A 15,961-nucleotide genomic window follows, 5' to 3' on the forward strand; every position below is an offset into this window, starting at 1 on the left:
CTAATTAAAACTAACTAACTAACTAATATATATATATATATATATATATACATATATATATATATATATATACAAATATATATATATATATACAAATATATATATATACAAATATATATATATATATATATAACAAAAAAAACAAAAATGTTTTTCTAACTAAAACTATTCTAACCCTGCTGCATACATAAAGAGTTAATAAATAGCCAGTTTCATACGAATGATTACACTGGAAATAACACGTCAGTAAAACCCAATCTGAACAAGAGAGAAAGAGTTGACACAACGCTAGTTGGCATTTGTGGTAGCTTTCTAGCTTTAGCTCTGCTTGTGCTATAGTAGCCTATGTTTTGTATTCTACAAGCCCGACAACAGATAGCCCACTACGTGCTGGCTTTGCTGCTGAAAAACAAATCTCCTTCTTGCCAAGAGTGCTGCTGCTTAAGCAAGGAAAGCTCACATTTCGTCTCTACTAGCTTCACTATATTTACTTGTTGTAAAATCTATCATTCATCAGCCATTGCAGAAAACCTAGCTCATGCACTCATAATATCTAGGTACAGCTTATGGTCATGTTCTGTTGCCAGGCTATTGCCAGATCTCCACGTGCTCCACAGTGCTGACAAAAACGAGCAGACATATTTTCCTGTATTAGCTTCAAGTCACTTAAGTGCGATCATTTTGTCCATGTTTACTTTGCAATTATTGAAGCAATCTTAGATAATATGATCAGACTGAGCCGTTACCATGCCCGTTCGGACAGACTATTCATGCACTGGTGATGCTTTTGTTATGGTTTCTTGTTACTCATCCCTAATCCCTCAGGAGATGATGCGTGGCAGTTATGGATACTGTTTCCTGCACAGTCTTACTAACTCAGAGTAGCTCAGGCGTGTGAATAACGCAGGAGGACGGAGAGCCTGAATAAAATCATTAGACATATTGACCTTGTTTGTCTGATACAAAAGGGTAAACAGTAGCAACATGTTTCAGCGTCTGTTTTATTTCAATGAATATTTGCCAGAGACCAAATGATGGATTATGACGATCAGACACAATAGTTGGCTAAATATTTTGTGAAGGATTGCGTCGGTGTAGTGATTGTGTTTAGTGAGTAAAAATGGAATAGGCAGATCAGCTGTAACCATGGTGAGCATAAGTGGATTTTTAACATCAAATAATGATATTTAAAATGGTAAAATATGATAATTACACTGCTTACTGACATAGCCTAAATTGTCTTCGTGCAATTATTTTTACACTGCAGGATATCATTATAGTCTATGACAAGTATCCACTGGTGTTATGAAAAGGCAGGGATTTGACAGAAATAATTAAAAGTATGACATTCCTCCACCCAGTGTGAACTAATAAAATGTGACATTCTTAAAAAAAAAGAAGAAGAAAAAACTCGCCTAACAGATTGAATCAAATGTCTATGTACTTATTTATTTTTGCTACTTAGTGTCACTATACAAACAGACCTTTTATTTATTTATTTTTTAAATCTCAAATAGCTTTTTTTGTGAATAAATTATAATATTGATGGCGTGAAGTGGTTAGTAACAAAAGTCAGCTTCACAGTTTTAATTTTGGGGGTTACAAGAAGAACACGAATAATAGTAATAATAATAATAATGAATAAGAAAGAGAAGGAGAAAGAGGAGAATAAGACAAACAACTATGCAGAAAAAAGCGACTGAGACTTAGCATTGGGTTTTGTACAGTATACATCACTGTATTATTAATTAACTAATTAATTAATTAATTTCTGCGGCTTAATTAATTAATTAAGCCGCAAAAACATTGTCGAGAAAGGAGTGGATTGCCACAAAGAGAGGAAAAGCGTGGAAATAAAGGGGAAAGTGAGAATATTTTTTAAAAGGTTTGGCAATAATTTACAACCAGATGTTGACAGTTAAATTAAAACTAGTTTCCACACTCTGTACACTATGTGACAGTTCAGTTGGTGCCGGCGGCCTTTGGTTCAATAGAGATCCGGATGTCACGTGACTATTTCTCTGAACACGCCCCCCCCTGCGGCAGGAAAGTAGCGGCGCCGCGCTAATGGATTCCAACGGCGAGGAGGGCTAATACTAGCGTTTATCCGTCAACTTTCCGCCCAAGAGCATTGACAGTAATTTTGATGAAAAGGGCATGATATACATGCGGACAGGTTGGTGGACAGGTTGGATTGCCGATAAAGAGTGTGTTTTTTTCAACTCGGCTGCTACGTGGAATTACCTCCTCTCTTGCCACTAGTGAGTGCTTTCAAATCTGATCATATAAAGGCTTTACAAGTTTGTGCAATCTTGATTTATTTCTCCTTTATATGTGGTCAAAATGCTATCGAAGTTAGAAGTTTTACCCAAGTCTTGGCAGTGTTATCGAGGTACGTTAGCAACTTAGCAGCTGCCAATTAGGCTGCGGCCGCCGTCATTTGGGGCCATAAATGGTGTTGGTTAGTTATTAAATTCAATTGTGTAATATCTATTAAACCGTAGCAGCACAAATGAATGAAACAGATTATTTCCCCCATATTTTGCTTGTGGTATCAGTTAGCATCTGCTGATTTAGCCACCATGTAAAAAGTGCTCCATTGGCTACACATTGGTTCCTCTTTTGGTAACCTCGAGAATGCTCAATCCTTTTTTTGCCTCTTCTCGTTGTGGCAGCTGGTCCACAACAGTTGTCATTCATTGTTAAAGTGTGGCGTTTGCTGTTCACTCAAAGTGGCAGACGCGTTTTCTATGCTGCCGAAATGGCTTTGCTAACGCCCATTTTGGGACGCGTGACGTCAACGGTCTCTATGAAGATTCAAACTCACTGACTTGACTCACTGAGCTATCTCTTGGGTATTAATTAATGCGAAGGGCTACCAGTCTGATATACACTTCTGAAATGTACTCAAATAACTTTTTATTATTATTAATTGTAATGACATTTTTCTGTATAAAAACACTAATCATCTTTATAATTAAAAAAATATATATCAACAATGATATAATAAAGGAGGAAAAATTAATACCAATATGCAATACCTTATTTTTATAAATATTTGTAAGTATTTATCTAAAATGGTCACTTCTACAATATTCCTCGGAAATTACAAAGCTATTTATAGAAGGGGCCTTTCATATGGCCCCCTGGAGCGACCTGTAGCCTGTGTGGACTTTGTTGGCGATCTCTGCTCTAAATTGCCTTTCGGTATGACCGTGACTGTGAATGGTCATTTATCTATGTTATGCCCTGTTTTCTGGTTAGTAGTCCAAGGTGCACGTCACCTTTCGACCAAAGTCAATGGAGAGACTCCAGCTCGCAGGTGACCCTAATGAGGATAAGCTCCATAGCAAAGGAATGGGCGGAGCTAAAATATAACACACCTTCTTTCTTGTAGAAGACCAGTTCGGTCTTGAACTCACGCCGGTCGTCCAAGGCTCCTTGGATCTGCGCCGTGAAGCGGTCGCTGGTCTCGGGGCCGTACAGGAAGTGGCAGGCGCAACTCTTCTGCATGAGCTCGGCACGAGCGTAACCCGTGAGCTCGCAGAAGCCATCCGAGCAGTACACGATGGGGTAGAGCGACTGCACCTGCGCGTTTCCCAGCACAAAGTTGCTGTCTGAGACACAAGACAAGAGAGACCACATCAAAATGTATGTGAAAGTCAAATGCAGTTTTTTTTAAGGATGATCGTCCAATATCCAAGCAAGAAGCTGTTATTTGTTTTCATTTTTTTTTAAATTGTAACACAGACACTATATGGCCAAGGCATACTTTACAAGGTAGTTGTGTTGTCACTTTTCTGTGGCTTAAACAAAGATGAACAAGAAACGAGACAAAGAAACAACGAATATTTGCAGATGTTTCTGCTCCCAGGAGCTCCCCAAAAGCATATTTTACTGTTCATGGCTTTTTGTACAAGTTCCATGTTCGAGTGTTAAATGCTCACCTTTTTAAATCAAATCTGCACACATTCTGATATGCTCTTCTCAAGCACACACCCTCAACGTGTCAAGAACTTGACATATCGTTTTTGGAATGCATACTTTATACACATACACACTGTGTGCCCCCCAAAAAAATCGATTCTCATAAGAATCGCGACTCACATTTAGTACGATTCAGGATCGATTTTAAATGTCCCAAAATCGATTTTATTTAATTTTCCCATTGTTTGTGTGTGCCTTTATTGGGAGTGCTGTTCATGTTGAATCCGATTTGGCCACTTAGGGGCAGTGTGGTTCCACGCGGTCTGAAACACTGTTAAATTGTAGCCACATTAGAGAGTAGAAGGAAAAAGTCACAATCAGGTTATTTCAATAAAAGTTTTTTTTTTCAGCGTGGAGCCGTTCTTTTGAGTGATAAAAGTGCCGCGAGTAGAGCACTAATTAGCATTAGCGAGTCAGACTGGAGTAGATCATTACGGTTCCTTGAACATCTATAAATTGAAGCAAAAATCATTGTCAATCAAATCATTTTGAATCAAAAATCATTCTTTATCGAAAATCGATTCTGAATCGAATCGCTCACCCAAAAATTGGAATCGAATCGTGAGACATTCAAAGGTTCCCACCCCTAATACACACCCAAGGAATTTGCCCCATGTAGTTGTAGTTTGTATAATTTTATTGCAAAACAAGGGGAAAAAAATCCATAAATCAAAATTTTATATATAAACTGCATTTTTTTAATACACTATAATGTACTGTATAAAAAAAACAGACATATTTAAAAGTTTAATTTATGTACAGTATCGACTGTATATTGTATGTATATACGGCCTAATTTATATAATTAGATTTTATTTAATTAATTTAACACTTTGTATGTATTTATTTTTACATTTTTATCAAATTTAATTTAAAAATAAAATTTTATGTTTCTTGGCTTACAAACAATTTGACTTACAGCCTCTGGGAACCTACTACTGTATGCATATAGTGTATGCCTACATGTTTTGTTTTGTTTTATTCATTTTTTCCTTTCGGACACATTGTTACAGGTTACATCGATCACATCATATCATTTGCAACATTGACATCCGAAAGAAGGGCTGACGAGTAGAAGCCATGGCTTATTAGTAACCCGTCCCTATTGATTCTTACTATACGCATCAGTCGTATACATTGATTATGATAGTCATTGATTCATATCGTCTGCACACTCCTCGCTTAGTTCATTTTAAGTAATTAATGTCTGTGTGCAAATTGCAGCTAGTACCAATCATTTGGAATTGGTAACTCCTTCACCAGTAGCGTCTTCGCTGACCTTGGATCAGCTTTCACACATGTTGTGGCTTTCAGAAGAGTAGATCGACTTACATTCTACCCATTGCGTCCACAGCATGTTCACAACCCCATTGTAACTATTTACAGCAGATACATTGCAGCCACAAAACAACCTTATCATGACAGCCTTGCATGTTGCAACAAATGTCCAAACAGCTCCAGTTTTGGGTTCATTAGTAATATATTACAATCATTTTATTCTGGTAAAACATAATCCACAATTTAATGATGTGAGTTACTGATAGCAGTTTCTGTCTCTCAAACTCCGCCAATTCTTCCACTCACGATCCGTATATTCTTCTTTTGATTGAATGAAGATCCGACAGTCTTTTGTCCATGTGTTCTCGATCAATCTATTCTTTCTCAAATGTCAGTATTTCGTTTTGTGAGAATTTCATTGATGTAGACATGTTTACCTTTAAGTTTGTTTTTATCTCTCAAAAGAGCAATCTTTTTCTTCCTGTCAACAAACCTGATCAGAACTGCAGGTGGTCGTGTCCCCCCAGTTGGAAGCCAAAAGCACATCTGAATGTGCGCTGAATCCACAAGTAATCCCAAATCGCTGAGTTGAGTTGTTACTTGCTGTTCGACAGTCTCGTTCGCTGAAGCTTGGTCAGAATCAATCAATGCACTTGTGCTGGCCGCAGCTCTCGCCCGGGGGCCGCGGCGCGATTTAATCTGGATACCTGTAACTATCACATCGTTGATTCGAAGATTCTGTTCCAAATCATCCACTTTTTGTTCCAAGGTGACAATGCGTCGATCTTTTTCTTGTGTCTCTTTCTCCAACTGCTGAATTTCTTGCAGAAGTGGCTCCATGCTCTTTTTCATTTAAAGTATTTCGGTGACCATTCGTTCGAGTTTTGCAAGAGAAAATTTGATCTCCTCAATCTCGTCAGCTCTTTTTCCGCCAGACATATTGCAACAATGTAGTTAAAAATCCCAATGTCAATAAAATAGTTAGAAGTCACGAGCGAGCGCAGGAGCAAAGTACAAATGCATCCTTGATTTGCCATGTATACTAATGCATTAGTACATACACATGCATTTCTCTTTTAGTGCAATAAAACACATGAAAATGAAATGAAAAAAAATTAAAATACAAATTAGTTTGGTGGCTAACAGTTTTCCAAATAAGGGCAAGTGTTCTTGCTTCAAGTTTTAATCTACACTGCTGCTTCTGTTCGTATTCACTTTGGTAGATATAGAATATTTTTCGTGTACAGTTAACCATTCACACAGTAATTATTATTCATTTACCAAATACAGTATACTGCTGCTCCGATTCTGCTAAGTCCCATTATCATGTGACTTGCATTGCTCATGTGACATAAACACTGCAGAGAGTCATCACCCAACCTGACTGACTTGACTTCACTTTAACTGCCTCGTCTTTAGGCCTTGACAACGTGGGCTGGGCTGGCTTTTTTAAATGTCCTTTAAGGTTACACTTTTGGCTTTGGCAATCAGCGCAGGACGCTTGTCAATGCGTTTGTGTGTAATCCTGCCAGTGCATATTCAGTTAATAGCCTTCAGGCACATAAATAAATGAACACGTTGAAACCGACTGACTTTGCATATTGATCCGTTAACACAGAGACCTCATCATCTTTCATTCTGTCTGTGTGTACCTGTGTGTGAATGCGACAGCAGTCAATTCCAACAAAGGACCAATCATTACTGCTAACCTCTGACCTGCTCCATACCTTTGTGATTTGGAGCAATACAAATAATATTGAATGGAATGGAATCACAACCCTGTGAGTGAAACCATGACTGAAATGTGTCCTGTGACTGACACCCCTGGGCACAGCATATACCGGTAATTCCCAGGGAATTTTCTGCTATGCCCATTCCTCATCTGACTCCAAGTTATTAAAAAGACCATGTGCTCTATTTTTGTGAATGGCATAAATACTGCGTGGAGGCGGGTTTGACCTGGTTTTGGTAATTTCACAGAAGAGTGCAGACCAACGGACCTGAGAAGAACTAGAGTTGCGCCGCTGTGGGAGTGGTCACAGCCAATTTCAATCATGGCCGCACATTCAGATCAACTTTCTGCCATCAAGTTGTCACTCCTTATGCCCAGCTTGGTGGAGACTGTTCTGCCAAATAGGCAAACATGCACCTTGCGTTTTTATGAAAATCGGGTTCCGGTATTTACGCCCCACTGCAGATACGTTATCTACAAAAATAGAGCCCAATGTGTGATTTTGTGTGACATATTGTTTTCCTCATTCCAAATACTACAGAGAACATAAAATCAACAATGCACCGGTGTTGCCGAACCATAGCCTAAACCATGGGGTCAGCAATCTTTACTCTCAAAAGAGCTGTTTTAGGCCAAATAAATAACCAAAAATCTGTCTGGAACCGCAAAACATTTAAACATTGTGATGAACGAAACAGTGTGTCAGTGTTAGTCTTATGTACTGAGAGCTAATTAGAGCTCCAACATAACAACAAATATGCAGGATCCAATTAATTTTCATCTTTTGTCTTGCATTTCGGGATTTTTTTTGGGTGTGTAATTTTTCATGCTTCATTTTTCATACATTTTTAGACTTTTCTGCCTTTCTGTCAAGTTTCTGACATTTTTTACAATTTTATGAACATATTGTAATTTTATCCCTCCTTTCTTCCTTTTTTGGACATTTTTTTTGCCTTTTTTGTTATAAATTTTCTTACCTTTTTGGCAATTTTGTAGACATTTTATGATTATTTTTTGGATTTCTTCTTTTTGGACATTTTATAGTTACTTCTTGAATGTTTTCTTTTCTGCCTTTTTTAAATCAATTTTCTGAGTTCTTTGACAATTCTAAAGACATTCAGTGGTAATTTTGTGCCTTTCTTCTTTTGTTTTTTGACATTTTATGATTACGTCTTCTTTTCTGGCTTAAAAAAAAAAATCAATTAAATTCTCTGACATTTTTATAATTTTCTGCTTTTCCTCTTCCTTTTTGGACATTTTATGGTCACTTTGTGGACATTTTGAGGATTTTTTAAAAAACGGTTTCATTTACCTTTCATTTATCTTTTTCTGGCCTCTATCTAAAAAAATAAAAATTAAATAATAATAAAAATCTTTTTTATTTTATTTATTTTTTATATCCACCAGGAGCCGCGGGAGAGGGACTAAAGAGCAACATGTGGCTCCAGAGCTGCAGGTTGTAGACTCCTTGCCTAAAGTAAACATCAAGTCAGATTGCTATATTGTTCACAGTCACTTGGGGTCTTTGGGTGATCCTCTAATCCACAAACTGCATTAAACATTTAGGTAGGTAAAGAACAAAGGAAACAAACAGAGTAATCCAACAGGTTTTCCAGCGCCGACGGCTGATAACCGGGAGTGCGGCTAGTTTCTTGTTGCCACGGAAACCGTTCTCGTGTTCATTCCTCCTTTCAACACATTTGCTGAGCGGCGGTTCAAATGTTCTTGTCACTTGCCTTCCATTCTTTACCTCTGCGACTTGAAAGTGGCATACTTGGTTTTAATGACCGTCTTGTCTGCTCGGCACGTCTCTGCCGGGGAGGTCAAAGTGTTTGTGAATGGAATGGCAAATGAGCAGAACTGGACCGACCTTGAGTGAAATGTATATTTATACTTAAGAGCCAAAGTCCTTGCAGATTGTGTCTCCGGAGCTCATGTCAGTGTCTGCTGCCTTTGCAAATGTGGGAATTATTCATGGTGTCGGGCCTAAAGCTCTCCTGGAAAAACCTGTCCTTTGCTGCTGGTGCCAGTGCCGCAAACACCTAATCAGTCAAGGGGAAAAGATGACAATTCCTGTTTTTTCCAGCTGTAGTCGAGGTATGCAGTAATCATTTTCTTCAAGCGCTGTTTCAGGACATGTGCTCGGAATGAGAATAGGGTGGGACAAACCTCGGTGTATAGCACAGGTGTTAAAGTCAAGATCCGGGTCTCATCTAAAAATGTCTACCTCGGTTCTTCGTAAATGGCAAATGGCTAAATAGTTATTCATTTGTCCAACAAGTCCACACTACTTGTGTATTGTACCATATTTGGTTGGCATGATTTTTCATGACTTCTGATGTCAAATCCTGTTCATTAAAAAAAAATCTATAAAACCACACACACACACACACACACACACACACACACACACACACACACACACACACACACACACACACACACACACACACACACACACACACACACACACACACACACACACACACACACACACACACACACACACTGACAATCAAATTTAGGGCCTACAATGGATGCGCAATATGATGGGATTATACATTTACTGTATATGATGTTCATATACATAACTGCCTTCAGAGGTAAACTGAAGTATTAGCTAAAAATTTGCTTGTAACCCTTAGCGTGGAGTTAAACAGGATACAAACATGATGATTTTTAACTCATTTTCCCCTAAATGTATAAATACGTTGTTTTAAGTGTCCCAAAGACGTATTTATACGTTTCTCATGGGTTTCTTATGTACGCATACAGACGGCTTTGATGCAGCCTCTCAACTGCAAAGAACGGTTTAAGAAATGGTAGTTATTACACAAACGGCCAGGTGGCAGCAGAGCAAAAGAGATCAAACAGGGCCATGTTGAAAAAAACCTTAATTACTCACAATTCTAAATAGATTTGTGTATAATGATGAAACTTAGCTATATTCTAATGCTAATTACTGCAAAACAAAAACAGATAGAAATATACTTTTTTTCCTGATGAAAGAAGAGACTTTAATCTTTCTTTTGGTAGTTTCCATGTTTTATAGCAATAGAACACAATATTCTGTGGGCCTTGCAAAATCAGTCAAAATCCACTAAAACAGCCGGGAGTGAAGAGGATTGCTTCTGTGAAAATGGCTGGGAGTGAATGAGTTTTTAATAGGGATAGGCCACCACCTATACCAGGTATCAGTATCCGGGCTGATTCCCGGCCTTATTTTAAACCCCTTCGGACCCATAGATGATTGCAGTGGACATGACATATTTGCGTGTCTAAACCAACAAAAACACATAATTTGGATGATGTCAACACTTGTCTTTCATGATTTGATCTCAGCTCACCAATTACAATCGCATGTAATTTGCATGATGTTCATGTTAAAAATGTTACATATAAGCTTGGTAAGTTTACAACACGTTACACCCATACTATCCTGGCATCCACAATAACAAATAAAAACATGAGATAACCCCATTTGTTCCCCATGTTGTTCTTATGTGGGAAAAGAGTCAAAATCGTTTAAATTTTTTTTCCCTAGCAGAAAATATGTGGGTCTGAAGGGGCTAAGGTATCGTCCATGCAACCGGACGCTCTCTTGTGGCTGTTTTACAATCAGAAACTACAACATTACAACTAGAAATTAGAAGAATAGAAAATTGCCATTAATTATGGGCCTGCTAAGCGGAGCAAGCAGCAGCGAAGCTGCTGCTTGCGGAGCAAGCAGGCACATATTACTATCCACCCTAGAAAAGGGTTTATTATTATGGGCCTGCTAAGCGGAGCAAGCAGCAGCGAAGCTGCTGCTTGCGGAGCAAGCAGGCACATATTACTATCCTAGAAAAAGTGGTTTATTATGGGCCTGCTAAGCGGAGCAAGCAGCAGCGAAGCTGCTGCTTGCGGAGCAAGCAGGCACATATTACTATCCTAGAAAAGGGGTTTATTTTTTTTCTTCTTATTATGGGCCTGCTAAGCGGAGCAAGCAGCAGCGAAGCTGCTGCTTGCGGAGCAAGCAGGCACATATTACTATCCACCCAGGAAAAGTGTTTAATATTATTATGGGCCTGCTAAGCGGAGCAAGCAGCAGCGAAGCTGCTGCTTGCGGAGCAAGCAGGCACATATTACTATCCTAGAAAAGGGGTTTATTTTTTTTCTTCTTATTATGGGCCTGCTAAGCGGAGCAAGCAGCAGCGAAGCTGCTGCTTGCGGAGCAAGCAGGCACATATTACTATCCTAGAAAAGGGGTTTATTTTTTTTCTTCTTATTATGGGCCTGCTAAGCGGAGCAAGCAGCAGCGAAGCTGCTGCTTGCGGAGCAAGCAGGCACATATTACTATCCACCCAGGAAAAGTGTTTAATATTATTATGGGCCTGCTAAGCGGAGCAAGCAGCAGCGAAGCTGCTGCTTGCGGAGCAAGCAGGCACATATTACTATCCTAGAAAAGGGGTTTATTATGGGCCTGCTAAGCGGAGCAAGCAGCAGCGAAGCTGCTGCTTGCGGAGCAAGCAGGCACATATTACTATCCACCCTAGAAAAGTGTTTAATATTATTATGGGCCTGCTAAGCGGAGCAAGCAGCAGCGAAGCTGCTGCTTGCGGAGCAAGCAGGCACATATTACTATCCTAGAAAAAGGGTTTATTTTTTTTATTCTTATTTTTCTTATTTTTTAATCTTCCACAGTTTTTTCCGCAAGAATGCAGCCCGTACCGTACATCGCACCGGGACAAATGAAGTATCAAACGATGCGGCTCGATCTGACTCGATGCGGCATTATTTTTCTAAGAATTCCCACTTACCATGGCGATGCTATTCCCAAAAAACTCCCAAATAAAAGTCCCATAGGAATGAATGGGAAAAGGAAAGACAAAATCACACATCAAGCACCTTTTTCAAAGACACGCTGCGCGCGCATACGTTAACCGATTGATATGAATTTTAGCTCATTTTGTTGGAATTTTTCCCATCTTTAGCTCAGTGTCAAAAAAAATATTAAGGAATGAAAGCTCTTCCCCCTGTGCGGGTTCAAAGACAGTGAGTGTAATCGCCACTCTGATATGCAATTAAGGCTTCAGTGACGGGAACCAAAAAAATCTATTTCCAAAAGTTTCACTTCAACTCGTCACCATGGCCACAATCTTTGCTCACTAGACATCAAATTCACACATTTTGTAGCCACAAGCCTCTGCTTTCTGAAAAACTAAGTTTTATTTGGCTAAGGTGTCAATTAGTACCTTTATTTTCACTTTAAGCGAGGAGAAGTCGGACTTTGGCGCCTATCTCCTCCATGTTAATTTCGCCGTTTTTTCCCTCTTCATTTTCGATCAATCATAAGTTTTCAACCTGCTCTCATTTGGTCATTTTTCATCCGATTAAAAAACTGAGAACATGCTCGCGTTCCCCAAACCCTTGCCGTTCTAACGAGCCATTTCTGGAATCTGCATCTTCAACCGTTAAGTCGCGAGAGGCTTTTGTTTGAGGTGAGCGTAATCCTATACAAATCAATGGAGTGTTGGTGCGTGACGTCTCCTCACAACTTAAAATCAAATGTGTGTGCGTGAATGTGCATGTTTTGTAAAGGGGCAGTGAGATACTGTTAGTTATGGTAGATTCCACATTTCTTGACCGATTTCAATGGTTTGAATTTTAAACTGTTCAGCTCATTGAAATGTTACTTAAAATCAAATGTGTGTGCGTGAATGTGCATGTTTCTTAAAGGGGCAGTAACATACTGTTGATTATGGTAGATTCCACATTTCTTGACCGATTTCAATGGTTTAAATTTTAAACTGTTCAGCTCATTGAAATGTTACTTAAAATCAAATGTGTGTGCGTGAATGTGCATGTTTCTTAAAGGGGCAGTAACATACTGTTGATTTTGGTTAACTTGCACATTTCTTGACCGATTTCAATGGTTGAAAGTTTAAACTGTTTAGCTCATTGAAATGTTGGTTAAAATCAAATGTATGTGCGTGAATGTGCATGTTTCTTAAAGGGCCAGTAATACTTTTAGTTGATTATAACTTCCACATTTCTTGAGCGATTTCAATGGTTGAAAGTTTAAACTGTTCAGCTCATTGAAAACAGTTAGCAGGCCCATTCAAAATTTCCGCGGGAATTTTTCTACTTTTTCTTCCATATATTATCTTCCACCGACTTTTCCGCAAAAATGCGGCCCGAACCGTACATCGCACCGGGACAAAAGAGGTATCAAACGATGCGGCTCGCTCTGACTCGCTGCGCTATTATTTTTCTAAGAATTCCCAGTTACCATGGCGACGCTATTCCCAAAAAACTCCCAAATAAAGTCCCATAGGAATGAATGGGAATCCGAAAGAGATCAACTCCAATCAAGCCCCTTTTTCAAAGACACGCTGCGCGCGCATACGTTAACCGACCGTTATGAATTTTAGCTCATTTTGTTGGAATTTTTGTCATCTTTAGCTCAGTGTCAAAAAAAAATTTAAGGAATGAAAGCTCTCCCCCCTGTGCGGGTTCAAAGACAGTGAGTGAAATATCCTTTATCCCATGTGTGTGTATTGCATGAGCTAGAGCGGACCAATTAAGAAACAGAGTGAAGACAGAGAAAAAAATTGATTTCAAGTTTCACTTCAACTCGTCACCATGGCCACAATCTTTGCTCACTAGACATCAAATTCGCACATTTTGTAGCCACAAGCCTCTGCTTTCTGAAAAACTAACTTTTATTTGGCTAAGGTGTCATTTAGTACCTTTATTTTCACTTTAAGCGAGGAGAAGTCGCACATTTTTGATCTCTTTTCAATGTAATTTTCGCCGTTTTTGCCTCTTCATTTTCGATCAATCATAAGTTTTCAACCTGCTCTCATTTGGTCATTTTTCATCCGATTAAAAAACTGAGAACATGCTCGCGTTCCCCAAACCCTTGCCGTTCTAACGAGCCTTTTCTGGAATCTGCATCTTCAACCGTTAAGTCGCGAGAGGCTTTTGTTTGAGGTGAGCGTAATCCTATACAAATCAATGGAGTGTTGGTGCGTGACGTCTCCTCACAACTTAAAATCAAATGTGTGTGCGTGAATGTGCATGTTTTGTAAAGGGGCAGTGAGATACTGTTAGTTATGGTAGATTCCACATTTCTTGACCGATTTCAATGGTTTGAATTTTAAACTGTTCAGCTCATTGAAATGTTACTTAAAATCAAATGTGTGTGCGTGAATGTGCATGTTTCTTAAAGGGGCAGTAACATACTGTTGATTTTGGTTAACTTCCACATTTCTTGAGCGATTTCAATGGTTGAAAGTTTAAACTGTTCAGCTCATTGAAATGTTGGTTAAAATCTAATGTGTGTGCGTGAATGTGCATGTTTCTTAAAGGGGCAGTAAGATACTTTATTTGATCTTGATTATGGTTAACTTGCACATTTCTTGAGCGATTTCAATGGTTGAAATTTTAAACTGTTCAGCTCATTGAAATGTTAGTTAAAATCAAATGTATGTGCGTGAATGTGCATGTTTCTTAAAGGGGCAGTAATACTTTTAGTTGATTATAACTTCCACATTTCTTGAGCGATTTCAACGGTTGAAATTTTAAACTGCTCATTGAAAAGAGTTGCAAGAGTTAGCAGGCCCATTCAAAATTTCCGCGGGAATTTTTCTAGTTTTTATATTATCTTCCAGCGACTTTTCCGCAAAAATAGGGCCCGAACCGTAGATCGCACCGGGACAAAAGAGGTATCAAACGATGCGGCTCGCTCTGACTCGCTGCGCTATTATTTTTATAAGAATTCCCAGTTACCATGGCGACGCTATTCCCAAAAAACTCCCAAATAAAGTCCCATAGGAATGAATGGGAATCCAAAAGAGATCAACTCCAATCAAGCACCTTTTTCAAAGACACGCTGCGCGCGCATACGTTAACCGACCGATATGAAAATTAGCTCATTTTGTTGGAATTTTTGTCATCTTTAGCTCAGTGTCAAAAAAAATTTTAAGGAATGAAAGCTCTCCCCCCTGTGAGGGTTCAAAGACAGTGAGCAAAGGGGAAAAGTCGCCTATTTAGAGTGTGACTAATTAAGGCTTCAGTGACGGGAACCAAAAAATCTATTTCCAAAAGTTTCACTTCAACTCGTCACCATGGCCACAATCTTTGCTCACTAGACATCAAATTCGCACATTTTGTAGCCACAAGCCTCTGCTTTCTGAAGAACTAAGTTTTATTTGGCTACGGTGTCATTTAGTACCTTTATTTTCACTTTAAGCGAGGAGAAGTCGGACTTTGGCGCCTATCTCCTCCATGTAATTTTCGCCGTTTTTCCCTCTTCATTTTCGATCAATCATAAGTTTTCAACCTGCTCTCATTTGGTCATTTTTCATCCGATTAAAAAACTGAGAACATGCTCGCGTTCCCCAAACCCTTGCCGTTCTAACGAGCCATTTCTGGAATCTGCATCTTCAACTGTTAAGTCGCGAGAGGCTTTTGTTTGAGGTGAGCGTAATCCTATACAAATCAATGGAGTGTTGGTGCGTGACGTCTCCTCACAACTTAAAATCAAATGTGTGTGCGTGAATGTGCATGTTTTGTAAAGGGGCAGTGAGATACTGTTAATTATGGTAGATTCCACATTTCTTGACCGATTTCAATGGTTTGAATTTTAAACTGTTCAGCTCATTGAAATGTTACTTAAAATCAAATGTGTGTGCGTGAATGTGCATGTTTCTTAAAGGGGCAGTAACATACTGTTGATTTTAGTTAACTTGCACATTTCTTGACCGATTTCAATGGTTTAAATTTTAAACTGTTCAGCTCATTGAAATGTTGGTTAAAATCAAATGTGTGTGCGTGAATGTGCATATTTCTTAAAGGGACAGTAAGATACTTTATTTGATCTTGATTATGGTTAACTTCCACATTTCTTGACCGATTTCAATGGTTGAAAGTTTAAACTGTTCGGCTCATTGAAAAGAGTTAGCAGGCCCATTCAAAATT

General features: G+C 38.9%; 1 protein-coding gene across 1 annotated transcript in view; it reads right to left on the reverse strand.

Moving 5' to 3' along the window:
* kcnh3 (potassium voltage-gated channel, subfamily H (eag-related), member 3) overlaps positions 1-15,961 on the reverse strand; it is a 135,860-nt gene that overhangs the window by 37,676 nt on the left and 82,223 nt on the right. The window contains exon 3 of the mRNA XM_086090749.1: positions 3,384-3,617. Coding sequence (XP_085946875.1) covers positions 3,384-3,617 — 234 coding nt within the window. The remainder of the gene's footprint in view (positions 1-3,383; positions 3,618-15,961) is intronic.

Source organism: Leptonotus elevatus, chromosome 12 (genome assembly GCF_054856555.1).
Source record: "Leptonotus elevatus isolate MCC_2025b chromosome 12, RoL_Lele_1.0, whole genome shotgun sequence".
Lineage (NCBI taxonomy): Eukaryota > Metazoa > Chordata > Actinopteri > Syngnathiformes > Syngnathidae > Leptonotus > Leptonotus elevatus.